The sequence below is a fragment of the Carassius auratus genome, chromosome 4 (assembly GCF_003368295.1).
Source record: "Carassius auratus strain Wakin chromosome 4, ASM336829v1, whole genome shotgun sequence".
NCBI classification, from domain to species: domain Eukaryota; kingdom Metazoa; phylum Chordata; class Actinopteri; order Cypriniformes; family Cyprinidae; genus Carassius; species Carassius auratus.
Window position 1 is genome coordinate 21,726,592 of NC_039246.1, and position 18,009 is coordinate 21,744,600.

Here is an 18,009-nt window from a genome sequence, read left to right on the forward strand (position 1 = left end):
TAAATTTTTATTTACAAACACATGTAATACGCTATTTAGTTATGTCATTTGAATTTATATATTTAATATATATTATAAATTTTTCTTTAAATTTGTTCATATTTCTGCACATTTTATATATAAAATGAGTACACCGTTGGTAAAGTTTACTTTAAAGGGGTCATATTATGTGATTAAAATTTTTCCTTTCTCTTTGGAGTGTTACGAGCTCTTGATGCATGAAGGAAATCTGTAAAGTTGCAAAGACTAAAGTCTCAAATCCAAAAAGATATTTTTTTTATCAAAGTTAAGAGTCAACCACACGCTCTTAAAACACCTGGTTTGAACACGCCCCCACATGTCTACATCACGATGTGGGAAGATTTGCATAACACCGCCCAAATGTTCACACAAAGAATGTTTTACTAATGGATTTATATTTGGAAACTATAAAAATACTATTATAGCAATTCACATTTTTTTTGTTTTGATGTGTACTGAAGTATGAAGTGTACTGAAGTTTTCAACTCAGCAGATCTATACTCGAATCACACAGATATTTTGAATTTGTTTGAGTGTGTATACTTGTTCTCAGTTTCTATGAAATCTAAATCAAACATCGCAAATGTGTTTGATTACTGTTTTAGTGTTTAAAACACAACTGAATACAATTAATTTGTACTTAATGTAATTAAAATAATTGCCATTTTGGTAATTTCATGACTCAACTGATAATGTATTGTTGTAGTTTCTTGTGCAGTTAAGGATGAAGTGATATAGTGTGTGCTCCTCTAAAAAAAAAAAAACTTTAAAAAACTTTATAAAAAGTTTCCCTTAGTTTCCCTAAATTATAAAAATGACAAAAGCACATAGCTTGAATATCCAAAACATAAGCTAAAATTAAAATATTTAAAAAAATTCAAAACATCAATGCTGTAATATAGCACATAATAATACTAGACCAGCAAAATCAAGTGAACACCATTCCAGTCTGGGATCGAATTTTATTTTATTTTATTTTTTTGATTTTTCTGAGTTTATGCACATAAAAAAAAAAAAAAAATTGGCCTATATGCATGCACATAGCAATGCTGTGCGTATTATTCAATATTTCAATGCATATGTTACTGAAAATGACTTAAAACAAGGATTTCATAAGTGCATATCCTTGAAAGTATACACTAGCTTGTGAGCAAGTGTATACTGAGCTCTCTCCTCATGAGGACGTGTACATCTGTCAACTCTAGCAAGAGCTCCAGAGGTGAACTCAGTCTAAGAGCCCTCAATTCCCAAACAAACAAGAAAATCTCCAGTGGCCCCTGCCGCCCTGCAAATCATCTCTGGATAACGTGCCTAAGAGGTGCCGAAGCTGACAGGGAAGGACATGGAACAGAAAGAAGCAATGGAGGATAATTAACTCCTCTGTGAGCCCTGCCGATCGATGCAAACATGCCTCTGATTGATTCCAAGGCTACGAGAGCAGAAACTGAAGGGTTTTTGCTTTGAATTTGCACATCCCTTGAGCTCCCACAGGTGCGCTACCTAGGCCCAGCTATGAGAAGTGAATGTCAAAGTGTCTAATCCACAGTGGTGCGCAATCATTGCAAGAAGTCTAAGCCAATTATCTCCCCTCATACGGGGCGTTAAGGAGTGGTCCCACTGAAAGCAGATCAGCCTAGCAGCCTGTTATCTCATATATAGAGAGGAAGGGCGGAAGATTGTGGGTCAATTGACTTTTCCACCTCTGCTTTCTATGAAAGCTCATTCTCTCCATGTAAAGACGAAAAATCATGCTTTGGTAAATCATAATTATGACATAAAAGTAACAATTTCCACAAAAAGTATGAAATTATGAGATAGTAATCATGAGACACCAAGTCATAATTATGAGATACGACACAGAAAGTTAGATAAAAAGTGATGATTATCAGATAAAAATAGAAACTGGCATACTAAGCCATTATGAGATAAAAAATAATGAGATAAAGTTGAGAAAATGCGAAAAACTTTCAAAATTAAACAAAAGTCTTTATTCTGAGATAAACTGAAATCATGACTTGCCAAGTCATAATTATGAAATTAAAATTCTATTTTTACACCAATTATGACTTATTATCTCATTATTATTTTGACTGTTTAAAGTCATAATTATGATTTGCCATGTTTTGTTTTTCTTATGTGTTGGAAATGGACTTCTGTAGGTAACTGTTGCTTGCTGAGATTGTATGAATATTATTCGTAGATAAATTTGAATTAATTCTGACATTATAAATCATAAATGGAAATCAATAATGAAAATAGTAGGAAATGAAAAATAAATAAATAAATAAATAAAAAGTATTATAATTTATTGATAAAATGATTTAAAAAACAGTCCTCTCACAGTGCAAAAAAAGATCATTATGGTTTTATGTGTAGCGTGACCTGGAGTTATTTTTCATGACATTCACCCATACTGTACATACACCAAAACAAGGGACAGTTCCTGTGGTCCTTTTGACCCCAGAGACAGCTACTCAGACTGATTGCAGTCAGGCCAATGCGCCCTCAGTCTGTATTCTAATGACAAACTAGCAGCATTTGAACACCTTGGACTGCATTAGCGTCAGCGCCTGAGCTAATGTTCTCAGTTTAACCTCCCTCTCAGCAGCCAGAGTTATCCTGTCCTGGAAATGCTGCCTAAGCCCTCACTCTGCTGTGTGAGAGCTCTTAATTCCCTCCAGCTAAACGCATTGTGCTCCCTCTCTCTCTTTCTCTCTCGCTCTGAGCAGCCCTGACTTAACTAGCCAGAGAAATCTGTTGCGTTTTGCACTGTGGCTGCCCGCTGTCCCTTGTGGCGCAGGTTTGAGCCCCTCTAAGAGGAGAGACATGAGGCGGAGGACAAGAGCGGCCACCGCAGGAAGTGACAGCAGGATCCCCTGAGCTCAAAAACAAAGGATAACCACCACCGATTAACGGTGAGGAAATACTGAGGGCGTTTGGTCTAGTGTGTGATTGTGTTGTCTACACTTCAAAGGACATTGACAACTGGTGCTTTCTTGTCATGACTGTAGCGAAAGCTCACTTTCCCAGCATGCCATGGGGTTTTGTAAAGCGCGCTGTTCAGACCAGTTTTTGTGATTGAGTGAATGTTTGATGAGTTTTTCCAGCTGTAGTCATAGACAGCTGTATAGATGTTCAGTGACCTCTTTAGATCGGTCTCAAAACAATCTGATTGCTGAAGCATCCAGTCAGCATAGCTTGGGCCTGATCTTATAAAGATGACAGGAATACAGATACATGGTTTTGTGACTTTGCTGAGAGTGTTTCACTTTTTTGTCTTTGATCAGAAAGTATGTTATTTTTTCAGTTTTCCGACTGGCTCTGCTTCATACTAGCTGCTCTAATGAGTCTGATGGTCTCATCTAAGGAGACTGCATCAATCATTACGCTTCTAAACATGCTGAACCTCACTTGAGTTGCTAGTCTCTGTAGTGTTTATTAATGTGTTTCTGCGGATTTAGCCATAAACCTTCCTCTTACATTTACTGTAAAATAACTGATATTATTTTATACATAAACTGGTGCCACTGGGATGGTACCCTTTTAAAAGGTTACTTATTTATACCCAATTGATTGCGTATTAATAACTTAAAGGGACATTTTACCCCCAAAATGATGTCAGCATTTACACACCCTCAGGTTGTTCCAAACCTGTATGAGTTTCTTTCTTTTGTGGAATATAAAAAAAGATATTTTAAATATCAAGGTTGGGGGTTCGATTTCCCGGGAACACATGATAGGTAAAAATGTATAGCCTGAATGCACTGTAAGGATAACTTTTTGCACTGCACTTTTTGGATAAAAACATCTGCTAATTGCATAATTTTAATTTGAAATATATGGGTCATTAATCACAAAAGTCAAATTCCGAAGTTTTACAAATGTTGTGACAAGATTAATACTTACTTTTAAAATGGATAGTTCAACCAAAAAGAAAAATTCTGTCATTGTTTAATGACACTCAAGTTGTAGTATTTCTTAGTATTTCATAGTATTTCTTCCATAGTACAGAAGTCAGTGAGGACAAGCAACTGTTTGGTTACCCACAGTCTTTAAAATATCTTCTTTTATATTCCACAAAAGAAAGAAACCCATAAAGATTTGGAACACCTTAAGGGTGAGTAAATGCTGATTTAAGGGTACCACCTCAGTTTATGTATTAAATAATAAATGCACTGGCAATCCCTATTGAGTAGTGCACTACTGTATATCATCTCTGCAGATGAGAGCTCTCATATGTGAGATTAGACTAATCAAATCAAAACAATATAATACAGCGAAGGGGCTAATTCTACATATACTTCTGCTAAAACTCAGAAGAGCTTTAATCGGCAAAAGTGGTCTCGATCAACACTTGCAGACAAACTCAGACATGCAGAGATGTGCATAATAAATAACAGACTGCCGTGTGCAGCAAGAATATTACACCATATTGTACTGTAATCCCATAATCTTGAGACCTACTTCCTGTTTCGCATGAATTACTCGATTTAATCCCTAATCACATGCAGTCCACATACAGTCATCCTATAACCAAACAATCATTTATTACAGATTTCTGAGGTCCCACTTTATATTAAGTGGCCTTAACTACTATATTTAATGTAATCATTTGGTACAATGTACTTATTGTGTACATTCATGTTTTGACATTGTACTTATATTTAAAAAAATTCTGCATGTAATTACATCTGTAATCAATTTCTGTAATGACATTTATAATTATACTGTTGACTTACCCTATACCCATCCCACCAAACCTGTCCCTAACCTTACCCACTTCCCACCTAAATAGCAGCAAAAGTATTTTGCAATACAATATGAACACAATAAGTATACTGTACTTTTTGTTTTTATTTAAGGCCACTTAAATGGGAAAATTTCTGACATGGTTAACATGGTTATCCATACCTAATGATACAGGATTACATTATGACACATTTTAATCAGTTGTAGTTCAACTACTAAATTATGAATAGTATTACTTAAATGTGCTGTTAATAGGACTTGGCTAGAAGACTGACAAGCAGGGAATAATAAGAAAACATGATTACAATCAACTAATGCCAAAATCAAGCTGCTAAACTTACACATTAAAATGTATTAAAATGAAACTGTAAATTAAACTTTATACATCAATAATGATTGTAATGGCTTTGCAATATAAGCATCGTAATGTAATGTACAGTAAATACATTATGTATGTATGCTATTATAGGCTCATTATAGCACATAATAGTGAGTTCCCGGACCATTTCTTCTTTACTTACCAAGGGATCCTGGGCTTTTTTTTTTCTTTTTTTTTTACGTTCTATTCAACAAAGAATTCCAAAATCTGTTCAACAAAAATATGCAGCAAACTGTTAATCAGTCAATCACATGGCAGCAACTCAATGCATTTAGACATCTAGATGTGGTGAAGACGACTTGCTGAAGTTCAAACTGAGCATCAGAAAGAGGAAGGAAAGGGATTTAAGTGACTTTGAACGTGGAATGGTTGTTGGTGCCAGATGGGCTGGTTGGGTATTTTTTTTTTAAACTGCTGATCTTCTGGGATTTTCACGCACAACCATCTCTAGGATTTACAGAAAATTGTCCGAAAAAGAGAAAATATCCAGTGAGCGGCAGTTGTGTGGACAAAAAAGCCTTGTTGATGTCAGAGGTCAGAGGGGAATGGGCAGACTGGTTAGAGATGATAGAAAGGCAACAGTAACTCTAATAACCACTCGTTACAACCAAGGTATGCAGAATACCATCTCAGAAGACCACACACTGCTACTGTCAGCTAAGGACAAGAAACAAAGGATTCAATTCGCACAGCCTCACCAAAATTGGTCAATAGAAGATTGGAAAAACGCTGCCTGGTCTAAAGAGTCTCAATTTCTGCTGCGTCATTCAGATAGTATGGTCAGAATTTGGCGTAAAGAACATGAAAGCATGGCTCCATCCTGCCTTGTCTCAACGTTCAGGCTGGTGATGGTGGTGTAATGGTGTGGGGGATATTTTCTTGGCACACTTTGGGCCCCTTAGTACCAATTGAGCATCGTTTAAACGTCACATCTCTCAGTACCTGAGTATGTCCTTCCTTTTATGACTACTGTGTACCCATCTTCTGATGGCTACCTCCAGCAGGATAATGCTATATGTCACAAAGCTCAAATCATCCCAGACCGTGAGGTGTGTTTTTGACATTACCTGGTCTGAAGGACTGTCCTTATAACCTTACTCAAGGAGGACAAGAGTGATGGTGTCCCGTAGTGGTCATGTGATGAATCCACTGTAAAGGTATAATTCAACCAAAAATGACAATCCTGTGATTATTTACTAATCCTCATGCTGTTATTTCTTTTCTTTTGTAGAAAACAGCTACATAAAATATGTTCTTTCAGAGCATACCGGTTTGGAATAAGTGAATTACATAATGAAAAATATTTTTGCATGAATTATCCCAACAAAATGATCTATAATTGAACAGTAAATGTGTAATTATGTGTAGTAGGATGAAACGTCTCACCTGGGCAGACAGCAAGACTTGAGAGGGGAAACAACAGTTCTTAGGCAGCTTTGCAGGTATTATGTGAGGATTTGAAAAAGCTCTTATTGTGGAGGGGTGCGTGGAAGTGGAAGGTGGAGGATCAAAAGTGCGGCCTGGAGGTCACGTAACCGACATCACTGCCAGGCTGGTGGCTTGACACTGGCTAAAGACATCATAATAGGTTTTAAGTTCTAGGAAAGACCTTGGGGTAAAGACTTAACATGACTAAAGCCCGAAGCAGAAGTAAACAGACACTGAGAGGTGAGACTGTGTGACGTTCTATAGTAATTCATTTAGCGGTTTGATTCGACTCACTTGAGTAACTTGGCTGATGAATGTCAGATGGTGGCGCGACAGTATAAATATGCTTTGTTAATCTTCTGATTTAATTGACCTTTGGTGTGAATGGGTAAGTCTGCTCTTTGTGACAGGTAATATGAGCACTCGAAATCCTTCAGAGCGATTGACTGTCAGGGTTTGGCATTTCTTTTACAGCGGGTACAAGGAGACGTGAGCCCAGGGGAATATCCACCATGCTGACACCATGGAGATTGTTCCTCTGCCAGATGGCACTGAATGTATTCTATCACATCGCGAAAGGTAAACACCTCTGTAAAATCAGGATCCGCAAAGGCTAATTTTCATGAATCGCTGCTCTGTGGTAATGTATGTAAAAGGCATGGTTATGACGAGGATGTGAAAATGATAATGAGTCTTTGAATGACTCTCTGCAAGTCACGAGTCTCTTTCACTCAGCCTATCAGGAAAAAAAAGTCACAAGTGAGAATTTATTTTTTAAATTACTTTTTTTTTAACAGATATTAGATGGAGAAAGGGAAAGCAAATGGAGACTTTTTCATAAAGCAAACAATAAACTGTGTTCCCAAGTTATTTTTACTCTCATTACATCGCAAATGTCAGGATATACGCCAAACAAAAAGAAATGTAAAAGCCCAAGTCAAAGGCCTCATGATGTGTGTCTTCTTGTGGCCTTGTGGCTTCTGCTTGATGTCTCTTTAAGATCATATTTGTAGAGCATCCCATTTGTTATTTTACATTCGGGAATTGGAGAAGTTAAAAAAATAGGAGGGATTGGTGACATTACCTGAAAAAGAAAGACATTCACATTTCAGATGTGGTAAAGGTTGTTATTTATATCTTTATTAAGTATTATAAACAGAAACCATATTTTCTTGTCACACAATGTGCACAGATTTGCCTAGATACCAAAGTCTGCAACCAAAAAAAAAAAGAAAAAAAGAGATTTCAATATGAGCAAGATTTCTCATCAAATATCTCAGACCAACTTATATAGACAGTATGCATTAATTTTATAATTCTGTTCTATCAACAATCGTTTGAATATAATATTAATTCAGTGAATTTAATTTTGTACATTAATATGAATATTAAATGGAATAGTTAATGGAAGTGTTTATTCTGAATTCTGAAAAAACATGGCAAAATTTCCAAGGTGTTAACTCTATGAACTCTTCTAATGGAAAGTCAGAATTGGGAGTACTTTAGAATTCTAAAAAAGAAAATCCGATTTGTGAGCTCTTAATTACAAATTCTGAGAAAATGAGTCAGAATAGTCAGACAAAGTACAAACTTTGTGTTATAAACTTAAATCTTAAGTCTAAATTCCAAGATGTTTACTCACAACTGCATATAATAGACATAAAAGAATAAAGTCTGAATTGTGAGAACAACCCTGTTACAGGAATAGTTACAATTATCCCGGCTATTACAAAGGTGTTGCTTTATAAATATGGATGATTTGTGTAGTCCTCTAATCTAATCAGTCTCTCATCTGAACTGCAGCCAGTTTATGCCTTGGTGGTCAAGACATATTTGCCACGGTCCGAGAGAACAGTCCCACTGGAGAGATCATAGCCAACATCACTATCATCGGAGACCCTGGAGCAAGCATCCGCCTGTGTCTTACTGGAGAAAACGCGGACTGGTTTTACCTTGACGGCCGAACAATCCGACTCAACTCGTCGTTTTCAAGGTCCTTAGATCGAGAGGTGATTAACATGAGTAGAGTCTGTTAGCGTGTGGAGGGAAGCCAGAATAACACTGAAGCATTAGGACTGCCAGCCAACACAGTGGAGGAGTTTTAAGCCACAGTTTGGGATTTTAAAATAGAATGTCTATAAATGACAAATGTCCATATTCTACATCCCTAATACCTAAACTTAAGTTATCTACCTTACTAACTATTAAGACGTAACACATTATTAGTTTATTGAGGCAGATGTCATAGTTAATGGTTTGTTTATAGCAAGAGTTGGACCTTAAAATAAAGTGTGACCATTTTTTGTTTTGTAATTTTTGTTTTGAGTGATATTTGTGATAAAAAAATAAATAAATGACTATATAAATATTAACCTCTCTATGCAACTCTATTTTTCTGTGGTCATTTCCAGGTGCTGGGATCAGTTTTGATCGCTGCTTTGACATGTTATGAAGATAATGTAATAAGGGTATGGTATAAAAACATAATAACCAAAATAACGATATTTCATAATGGAGCACTTTTAACCCTGAGTTTCTTATTTCAGAGTCGATATCGAATTATGGTGGAAATACTGAATGAAAATGACAACATGCCATATTTCCTTGAAGACACCATTCAGCCACGATATATAAGTGAGGTAAACTCACTTTGGTCCATTTTCACTCCAGGTTTTACTCTGTATACTGAATTATTTCGGAATTAGACTCCTGTCTGAAATGATCCTTTGACATGCGTGATTATTTTCATGAAACATTATAACCTAGAGTCCTGACATCCGCTGACTCTCTTCCTACAGTTGCTGAGCGTAAACTCAATGGTGTTCACAGTAAAAGCTAGAGACGGCGATGGAGACACAATCACTTATATGACCGACAAATCTACAGTGAGTGATGCCTTCGATAAAAGTCAAAATTACAGATGAAAGGCTAAACAAAAGGTTATGCAGTAGCCTCAATTGGTCTGTCTGCAGCTGTAAAAATACACAAATGTTATTAGAGAACGCCTTTTCCTTTCCACAATCTAAGAGAACATTACCAGCACTGTGTGTCTCTCTCATTCAGGATGATGCCTGCTATTTTAGGATTGATCTGCCCAACAGCGGGATGGTGATCCTGGATAAACCTTTGGACTATGAGACTAAAACCCAGCTGCAGGTGGTCATATTTGCTGTGGTATGTAGTACACGTTATTCACATATGTGCTGAGTGGAAATCACAAGACATTTATGTGCTGGAAAATAATCATAATGAAGAGAAAACAGTTTGAATTTCTATTTAAATCAACAGGAAACGACCACAAAAGAAAAGTACAGCACAACAGCTACAGTCACTGTGAACGTTGTAGACGGTGATGACCAGTATCCTCAGTTTCAGCCGTGTGCACCTGTTTATGAGGACGGAGATCATAATATCTGCACCAACCCTGTGTACAGTGTTAACATCACAGAGACCGATGAGGTATGAGGTGATTCATTTAGCTGAAATTAATTAATATACTTCAAATACTTTTCAAATGTTTGAAGTCAGTACGTTTAATAATAATATTTTTATTCTGCAAGGAGGGATTAACTGATCAAAAGCGACAGTTAAGACATTTATTATCTTAAAAAAGTAAATAAATAAAATATTTCAAATAAATGCTGTTCTTTTGAACTTTGTATTCATCAAAGATTCCTGAAGAAAAAAAAAATTAAACACAGCTGTTTTCAATGTTGATGATAATAACAAATGTTTCTAAATAGCAAATCAGAATATTAGAATGATTTCTAAAGGATCATGTGACACTGAACACTAGAGTTATAACTGCTAAAAATTCAGTGTTGCCATCACAGGAATAAATTACATTGTCAAATATATTAAATATAAAACAGTTCTTTTAAATTGTAAATAAGTAATAAAATATGATAAAAATGATAACAAATGCAATCCTGATCGACTCCTTCCAAAAACCTAAAAAAATGCGTAACAACCTCAAAATTTTGAAAAAGTTATACATATGAAAACTAGAGTAGCCACATTAGCTGTCTGCAAAGTATCTGCCAAAATTAAATAATTAAATTAGATCTATATTTCACAGCATTGTTTAGCTTGTTGTTGTTGTGAAGCTTGTTGTCTTGACCTGTATGTTTAAAAGTATAATGCTCTTTATGATCTAGGATGCTGTGCTCTATTTTTCTCCGGGGCCCATTCGTGCTGAAGATGGAGACAAAGACATACTGACTCCTCTGGTCTACAGTATTCTGTCAGGTGAGTTTACTTTATGTTCCATTGATTTATAAACTATTGCATCCTTTAAATCTTCATTATAGTTTTTTAATAATGTCCAAATTGACTTTCTAGGTGATGACAAAGGCAGATTTACAATCGACTCTAAAACAGGAGAGATCTCTCTCAGGCAGCGTGTTGAAAACAGACTCCTCACGCCTTCATTCAAGCTCCGCATAATGGTATGACGAGATAATGTCAGTGTTTATGAACGGCAAAGTGACGGCTGATTTACCACGCTGATCTGCTGTGTAGTGTTAACAAGGACACAGAATGGAAGTACTTCAACTGCCATATTGCACACCATAATTCTAGGCAATAAAAAGAAATTGCATTGAACAAACAAATGTGACACAACAATGACATCAAAGGTTTCCTCATAACTGCCCTTACAGGCTGCTCAGGTGAACGACCCAAAGAAATATTCGGTGGCGACGGCACTGGTGCATGTGGTGTCAGAGAACCGGTTTCCTCCATTCTTCAACAAAACCGTCTACAAAGGGTTCCTCATTGAGAGCTCCAGCCCTGCCACGCTGGTCACTACCTACGGGAACCAAGTCCTGGTCGTCCAGGCAATCGACAGGGACTTCAGAGATGTAGAGTGAAAATATTTCCTCTATAGGAAACACTTGAAATATGCCTGCAAACCAGAGCATTTTATCTCTTTTTTTGCTCTTTTGCAGGGAATAAATCCAAAGATCCATTACACAATGCAGCCCCTGACGGGTAGCAATAAACTTTACCACATAACCCAGGATGGCATTGTGATTGCAAAGACGGACCAACTCAGAGCGTTCAACCGACACATTCTGGAGGTGACAATTATGATATGATCTACATCAGGGTTCAGGAACCTTTTTTTGATCAAAATGGATGCCTCTGATTGGCCATTGCCAAATCACCAGATATGTCTGTGATTGGCTATGCTACTCAACGTTCATCATTCTTTGAGTAGCGGATTCAGTTCTCTTTTGCGGCTTATTGCGCTTTTACTGTTTCTTTTTTATAATCAAGCATATTCCACTCTTTACTTCATTCATCTGTGTTTTTCTTCATTAATTCATTAAAACTGTCCGTCCACTGAAAGCTGCATGGATTATCATACAGTACATAAATAAGACACATTTATAGGACATAAAAGATCTGTGCTGCAAAAGTGAAAGTACATTGTGAAATGTTTTGAAATCTCATGGCACAGAACACCAGTTTCAATAAAATGATATGCTTTTTGGCCCGGTAATTTTTTCGGTCATTTTTAATTTTGCCTCTGTTCTAAAAGTCGAAAAGTGTTTTGTCAATACCAAAAACAAGCTACGGGAACTTTAGGTTACCATAGCATAAGAGGTTTGCAGTTGATTGCTGACACGAACAGCACTGAACACACACTTGACCGGAGCAACTGTAAATATATTCTTCTTCTAAACTTTTTATTTACTTTGGTACTGTAGGCTGTACAACAAAGGCGTTGTAATTGGCTGTAAAGAGCTGAAATCTATTGTCAAATATTTTATGTATTATTTATTGATAAAAGGTTAGAGAGCTAGTGTGGCTCACGAGCCGCTGGTTCACCACCACAGATCTACATGATTTGCCTTATAGCAATACATATTTGTCATAACATTGCTGATGATGTGATGCTTTTTTTATTATTAAAGGTGATTGCAACAGATGAAGAGTCAGGTGAGACAGCCCATGCTTCAGTGGATATTGAAGTGCTGCAGAGGGGACAGCCAGGTAAATCCACTTAAGATCTTGAGATTTCTTTAATATCAACATTATGTTACTACAATTAACTCTCCATTGTATGAATTATGTTCTAACAATGAAATATATTTTTTTCTATATCTTTTTCTTACATTGAAGTGATAAAACAAATGTAAAGAGTAACCTTTTGAGAATTATATATATATATATATATATATATATATATATATATATATATATATATATATATATATATATATATATATATATATATATATATATATATATATATATATATATATATATATCCAATATGGAAACTCTGTACTACTACAAAAAAAAAAAAATCTTAATTCAGTTCATATTTCTTGAATATTGATACATTATTGATAAAACTCCTATAACCTGAAATTGCATGGATCATTATCATTTATCCTTATTGCTTCTAAAAAAATAAAATTATGACATGAATAGAGGGTCAAACCAAATATGGATAATGGTTTTCACAGATCATTCGTCTGGTAAATTTGATTATTCATGGTTGATTTAAGAGGAACGAATAAGGAGTTCAATTACATGTAGCCTCATTGTATTCCCATTAACCTCCATGCTCCTCTGTGCCCTACCTTTGGCATCCGTTCAAAGCCAAACTAAATAATAAATCTCTTTGAGGTGCAATACACCGAATTGACCATTAACAAAAGTATTTTTGAGCGATTTGTAATTATTATTTTTTTCTTCCCACTTCTAAACTCTCGGATAGTTCCCAGAAATCCATTTGGTGAGGAACGTCTGTTTGGAGATATGCACGCAGGGATGGCCGGCGGCATCGCTGCCCTTGTTCTAATAGTGGCTGTGATAGTACTATTTCTCATCCTCTGGCTGGCCAAGAGACGACGAGAGAGGCGGGATCCAGCGGACAGGGGCGCAGTAGCTCTTGGGAAACACCCAAATGTGGTAAGAGCTACTATATTTTATCAATCATACCAAGTTGTACCCTTCAGTCCCTTTGTGCATTAACACTGATGGAAACGCAGCTGCTAAGACGAGATGTAAAATTTACCTACAGTATAACACATTTGGCTGTTTTGACTGAACTGGGCACTGTGATAATCTACCATTTTTTTAATAAATCTACAAGTTATGGTAAGAAAGGAACTAAAAGCAACACTAGCTGAGCTTACATCCTTACATCCTGAGCAAATGCTACAATCTCAGAAAGTCCACCAATGCCCTTTTTAAAAATAGCAGGAGAAATATAGAACACATGCATCTGTGAAATAAACTGTCCCACTGCTTTAGTGTATGGTGACCGTATCTGATATACAGATGTTGAAGCAAGACTATTGCACTGAACAAGGGAAAACTACATAATAAATAACCTCTTCTGATTTGAGAAAGATTATTGTATCGTCAAGAAAAAAATTAAAACATCATTTACAGTCAGAAATGAAGAAACACTTCCTTCCCTTGTCGTTTGCCCCTCACATTCCTTTTTAATTCCTCTCATGTAGAGCTTAAGATGGTTTCAGCAGGTAAGCACTTGACATTAAGTAGCTAGATGTGTTCTGCAGTGACACTGTCCCTTGTGAAGGTGAGATGTATTTTCGGAGAATCTGGAAGCCGTATACTACTGACAGGCTGGTTTAAATGGGATTGTCGGTGTTATAGTTTATCATAAACATGGTGCACCATTTAAACCGGTCAGTATATGGAGCACACCCCCCTGTGTTTGATGCATTGGTATGGTTCACTGTGTATTTGATTGGTCTGTGGCTGTTATTGTGTAGAAAGGCGTTTTGTATCCATGTATGTGTATTTTGTGTTTCATATTTAAGCTTAATAAACACTGTTGAAAATGTAGCAATTGTTAATTGTGTTTATCGATTGTTTATTGACTCTTGAGAGATGAGACAAAATGTCACACTTTTACCTGCCATTAGTTAACAGTGAAGACAATCACTAATTTATTTTATTTTAAATAATTGTGCTTCTATCTTTTCACACTATCATGATATCTCATCTCCGTCAGGAAAAAAATATGAAAAAATACATTACTTTAATTTCATTTATTTTGAGGAGGTCCTGCTGGTTACTAGCAACGCTATAAAAGCAAATTAATACATGCATGCATGGTTTAATAAAGCATGATGGTAGCAACAAGACGAAACTAAAAATCTGTTATTGCCCCATGCTTATTATATTTCTAATAATAGTTTAATGCTATCTTTGCAAACATCTATTATAATTATTTGACATAACGGATCATATTAACAAGTAACATATTATTTTTCTGTCTGATAATGTGCATTACAGCTAAATAAAAACATCATTAAAATGTTTAAGGTCTTTTCTTTACATATTCTAAAGGCCATACAGGCTAAATTAAATTAAATTAAATTAAATTAAATTAAATTAAATTACAAACATATATTACTTATTAGATTTGGATCAAAACTTTTAATCAAATTTGTCTTAAAACCTTAAATCAAAATGTGTTCTTGTCTCAGGACAACTTTGATTAACTTTTTTGTTCCACTTCAAATGCTGGCTACTGTATATGACATAAAAAAAATTCTAATGTGCGTTACAGTTTAAAAAATAATAATAATTCAAATTTTGTGAGAAAATAAGCAGGACGTTGCACTAAAAAGATTGATCCCAACTAATTCCCTGTAGTTTGTCCCATGTCTCAAGAATCAGTGACACACATAACTACTCTATAATCAGCGCTGGACCTCAGCAGTGGATATGTCACGATTGTTCGAGGCAACCCTTAAATGCCCTTTCTCCGTGGTCAACAGGTCAATTCAGGACATCCCATATCGCTAATAGAGGATGCCTCCTACCACAACGAGGCATTCATTGACCATGAATACCCCAGTGATTTGTACACCAAAACAGAGGACATGCTTCCTGCATCAATCAGGGCATATGAGTCTGAAAGGTCCACGGCACCGCAAGACATGCTGCCCATCCTGGTGCTTCCAGAAATAATACCCACAAACACCTCATCTTCAGCTCTGGCCAATGGGACAGCATTCGGAAAATCAGTCTCTTTTAAAGACGACACAGGAGCTGCAGTGGAGACTTTGCCCAAAAATGAAGGACAAATTATAACTGTATGTAATCAAATAGAAAACAAAGCGGATATTTCGACGCCTGTCATGAAGCAGGACACTTTTGCTAACACTACAGCAGAAAGTCCTGCAGAAACGTTTAACGCTTGTTGCCCAGATACTTCTCTAAGACCCAGAGAGGAATGTATGTTCGCCAATGCTAATGAGGATGATGAAGATGACAATGATCCATACAAGAACATGGCCTCTGTTATTTACAGCAGTGATGAAGACACAGGGGAAGATGAGCCAAATGATTTAAGCCACTATTACAAACATGGGCAAAACCAGTTTACAGTTGACCACATGAAGGCCATGAGATTTCAAATCGAGGATTCGGATGAATCGCAAGCCTGATTCAATTCGAAGTCGTTCTCATGAAAAGCCAAATCCTCTCTAGTTGAAACAACACAGGCTCATCAAACAAGACAAAACTATGTATAATCAAACTTTACAGTTGGCTGAGCACATCCTTTTCAAGTTTTGCTTTATATTCGATGTTTGAACTGGTACAGAAATACACAGACAATATAGTGCACATGATCAGCCTTAATTAAGAATCAGTTTAAATGATGATTGTTAAACATATTATTACATATATTATACTGTAATGTATTCTGCCTGATATTGAGGTCAAACCCTGAACCCATAAAGTATGTATTGTATACTAAATGATTTATTTTAGCCTTTAATGTTCTGATTACTGATGTCTGCTGTCTCTTGTGGAGTTAAAAATACTCAAACACAAAAATGGTTGAAATAAACTGTAATTTTCCATTTAGTATCTAAATAATAAATACAAGTTGGAGAACACAATAAGTGCCAAAACTGATGCATTGCCATGTTTTACTAAAACAAGAGCTAAATGCTGTTGAATAGTCTGCTGCAGCATATTGCAATTTGTTGTTTTAATTTATGACATACAGTATGGATTCGATGATATTCAGGTGCATTAGGATTTCTGGAGATCCTGTGAAACTGCTCTAGACATTACTCTGGAGCTAAAATATAACATTTCAGAGCATTTTTTGCTTTTGGAAAACATCTTGGATTCTACACAGTAGAGTCTTTGAGGTAAAACTGCTTAAAAGCTTCAAATAGTTTTGACAAGGGTGCACAGTTCATCTTTTACTTGAAATATAATGTGAAGCTCTGATGTGTCTTTTCTCTGTTTGTCTGCAGGAGGCATCATCACCCATCTCACCTCGCAGTGTGCCGTAGGACTAAGCAGCAGCATCACAATCATATTTGAGAATACTCTATTTCTAGACGCACATGCAGTCAAGATATCTGTGCCGGGACCAAGAAAATTGTGAGAGACACATGGAGGAGAACATACAAATCTTTGTAAACAGCTGTTTTTGTGGCATTTTGAGTAATTCTGGCATGTTTGGGTTTTGTGTGGAAGGATACAGGGGAATACAGTCCCATGAACCCTGGTCGTGGCAGCTTATATGTTGAAATATGTATGAATCCTTGGATCTTTGTGAAAAACATATTCATTTAAATCTCACTATACTGTATACTGTTCAAAAAAGAACTTGTGTACGATTTAAAAAAAAAAAGTCTTATGCTCAACAAGACTGCAAGGCTAAAAACAGTAATGTAGTGCAATATTACTGTTTTCTATTTTATTATATTTCTATTTTATTATAAAATGTCATTTATTGCTGTGATGGCAAAGCTGACGTTTCAGCAGCCAGCAATCCAGTGGCTCCATGATCCTTCAGAAAGAATTATAATGTGCTTAAGAAACATTTCTTATTATCCATTTGGAAACGTTTTGGTCAATATTTTGTGGATTATTATTATTATTATTATTTTGTATTTATTATTATTATTATTATTATCATCAATTTTCAAAACAGTTGTGTTGCTTAATATTTTTGTGGATTTTTTTTTTTAAGATTTCAAGATATCTTAATGTTTGTTTTTTTCCTCTAAAAGTAAATGCAGCCATATCTTAAATGATAATACCATGTATCACAGTGCTTGATAGCATATATTAAATGTTTCTGGTCACTTGTCATTAGGAGGCTGTGATGCAACGAAGCAACAGAAAACTATTTTAACCAAAAAAAAAAAAAAAAAAAACATAGAGCAGAAATTTATACAGTTACTAAAACCTGTAAATGTTGGGTTCACCAAAAAGAATAACGCCCTTTTGTTGTTCCAATGCAGTATGACTTGTTTTTTTCTGAGCAATATTCATGCTGCTCTCGTCCATACAATGACAGTGGGTCAGAAGCACCTAATTATGCACCATATTCCAAGTCCTCTGAAGCCATATTATGGTTCTCCGTGTTAAACAAAACTAGGCTATTTGAAATGTGCTATTTGGTG

The 18,009-nt window shown here is 35.8% G+C and overlaps 1 protein-coding gene across 3 annotated transcripts; it reads left to right on the top strand.

The window, feature by feature from the left end:
• The first annotated feature begins 2,558 nt into the window (after positions 1–2,558).
• Positions 2,559–17,249, top strand: LOC113056450 (cadherin-related family member 5-like). Of its 3 annotated transcripts, XM_026223248.1 has the most exons (16): positions 2,559–2,936; positions 7,052–7,156; positions 8,381–8,586; positions 8,989–9,045; positions 9,124–9,216; positions 9,376–9,462; positions 9,641–9,751; positions 9,866–10,036; positions 10,735–10,825; positions 10,919–11,025; positions 11,239–11,439; positions 11,527–11,658; positions 12,499–12,577; positions 13,311–13,504; positions 14,062–14,082; positions 15,352–16,472. In XM_026223248.1, exons 2-16 carry the CDS (start codon positions 7,090–7,092, stop codon positions 16,021–16,023), a joined length of 2,289 nt encoding a protein of 762 aa, XP_026079033.1. In that variant the 5' UTR covers positions 2,559–2,936; positions 7,052–7,089; the 3' UTR covers positions 16,024–16,472. The 3 variants fall into 3 exon arrangements, with proteins under 3 accessions (XP_026079033.1, XP_026079050.1, XP_026079041.1); XM_026223265.1 differs by lacking the exons at positions 14,062–14,082; positions 15,352–16,472 and adding an exon at positions 16,849–17,249; XM_026223256.1 differs by lacking the exon at positions 14,062–14,082.
• Positions 17,250–18,009: the final 760 nt, after the last annotated feature.

Coding starts and splice junctions, on each gene's coding strand:
- LOC113056450 (XM_026223248.1), top strand. CDS start 7,090: ATGCTGACACCATGGAGATTGTTCCTCTGCCAGATGGCACTGAATGTA. Junction 9,752..9,865: donor AGGTGGTCATATTTGCTGTG/GTATGTAGTACA, acceptor TTAAATCAACAG/GAAACGACCACAAAAGAAAA. Junction 11,026..11,238: donor CATTCAAGCTCCGCATAATG/GTATGACGAGAT, acceptor CTGCCCTTACAG/GCTGCTCAGGTGAACGACCC.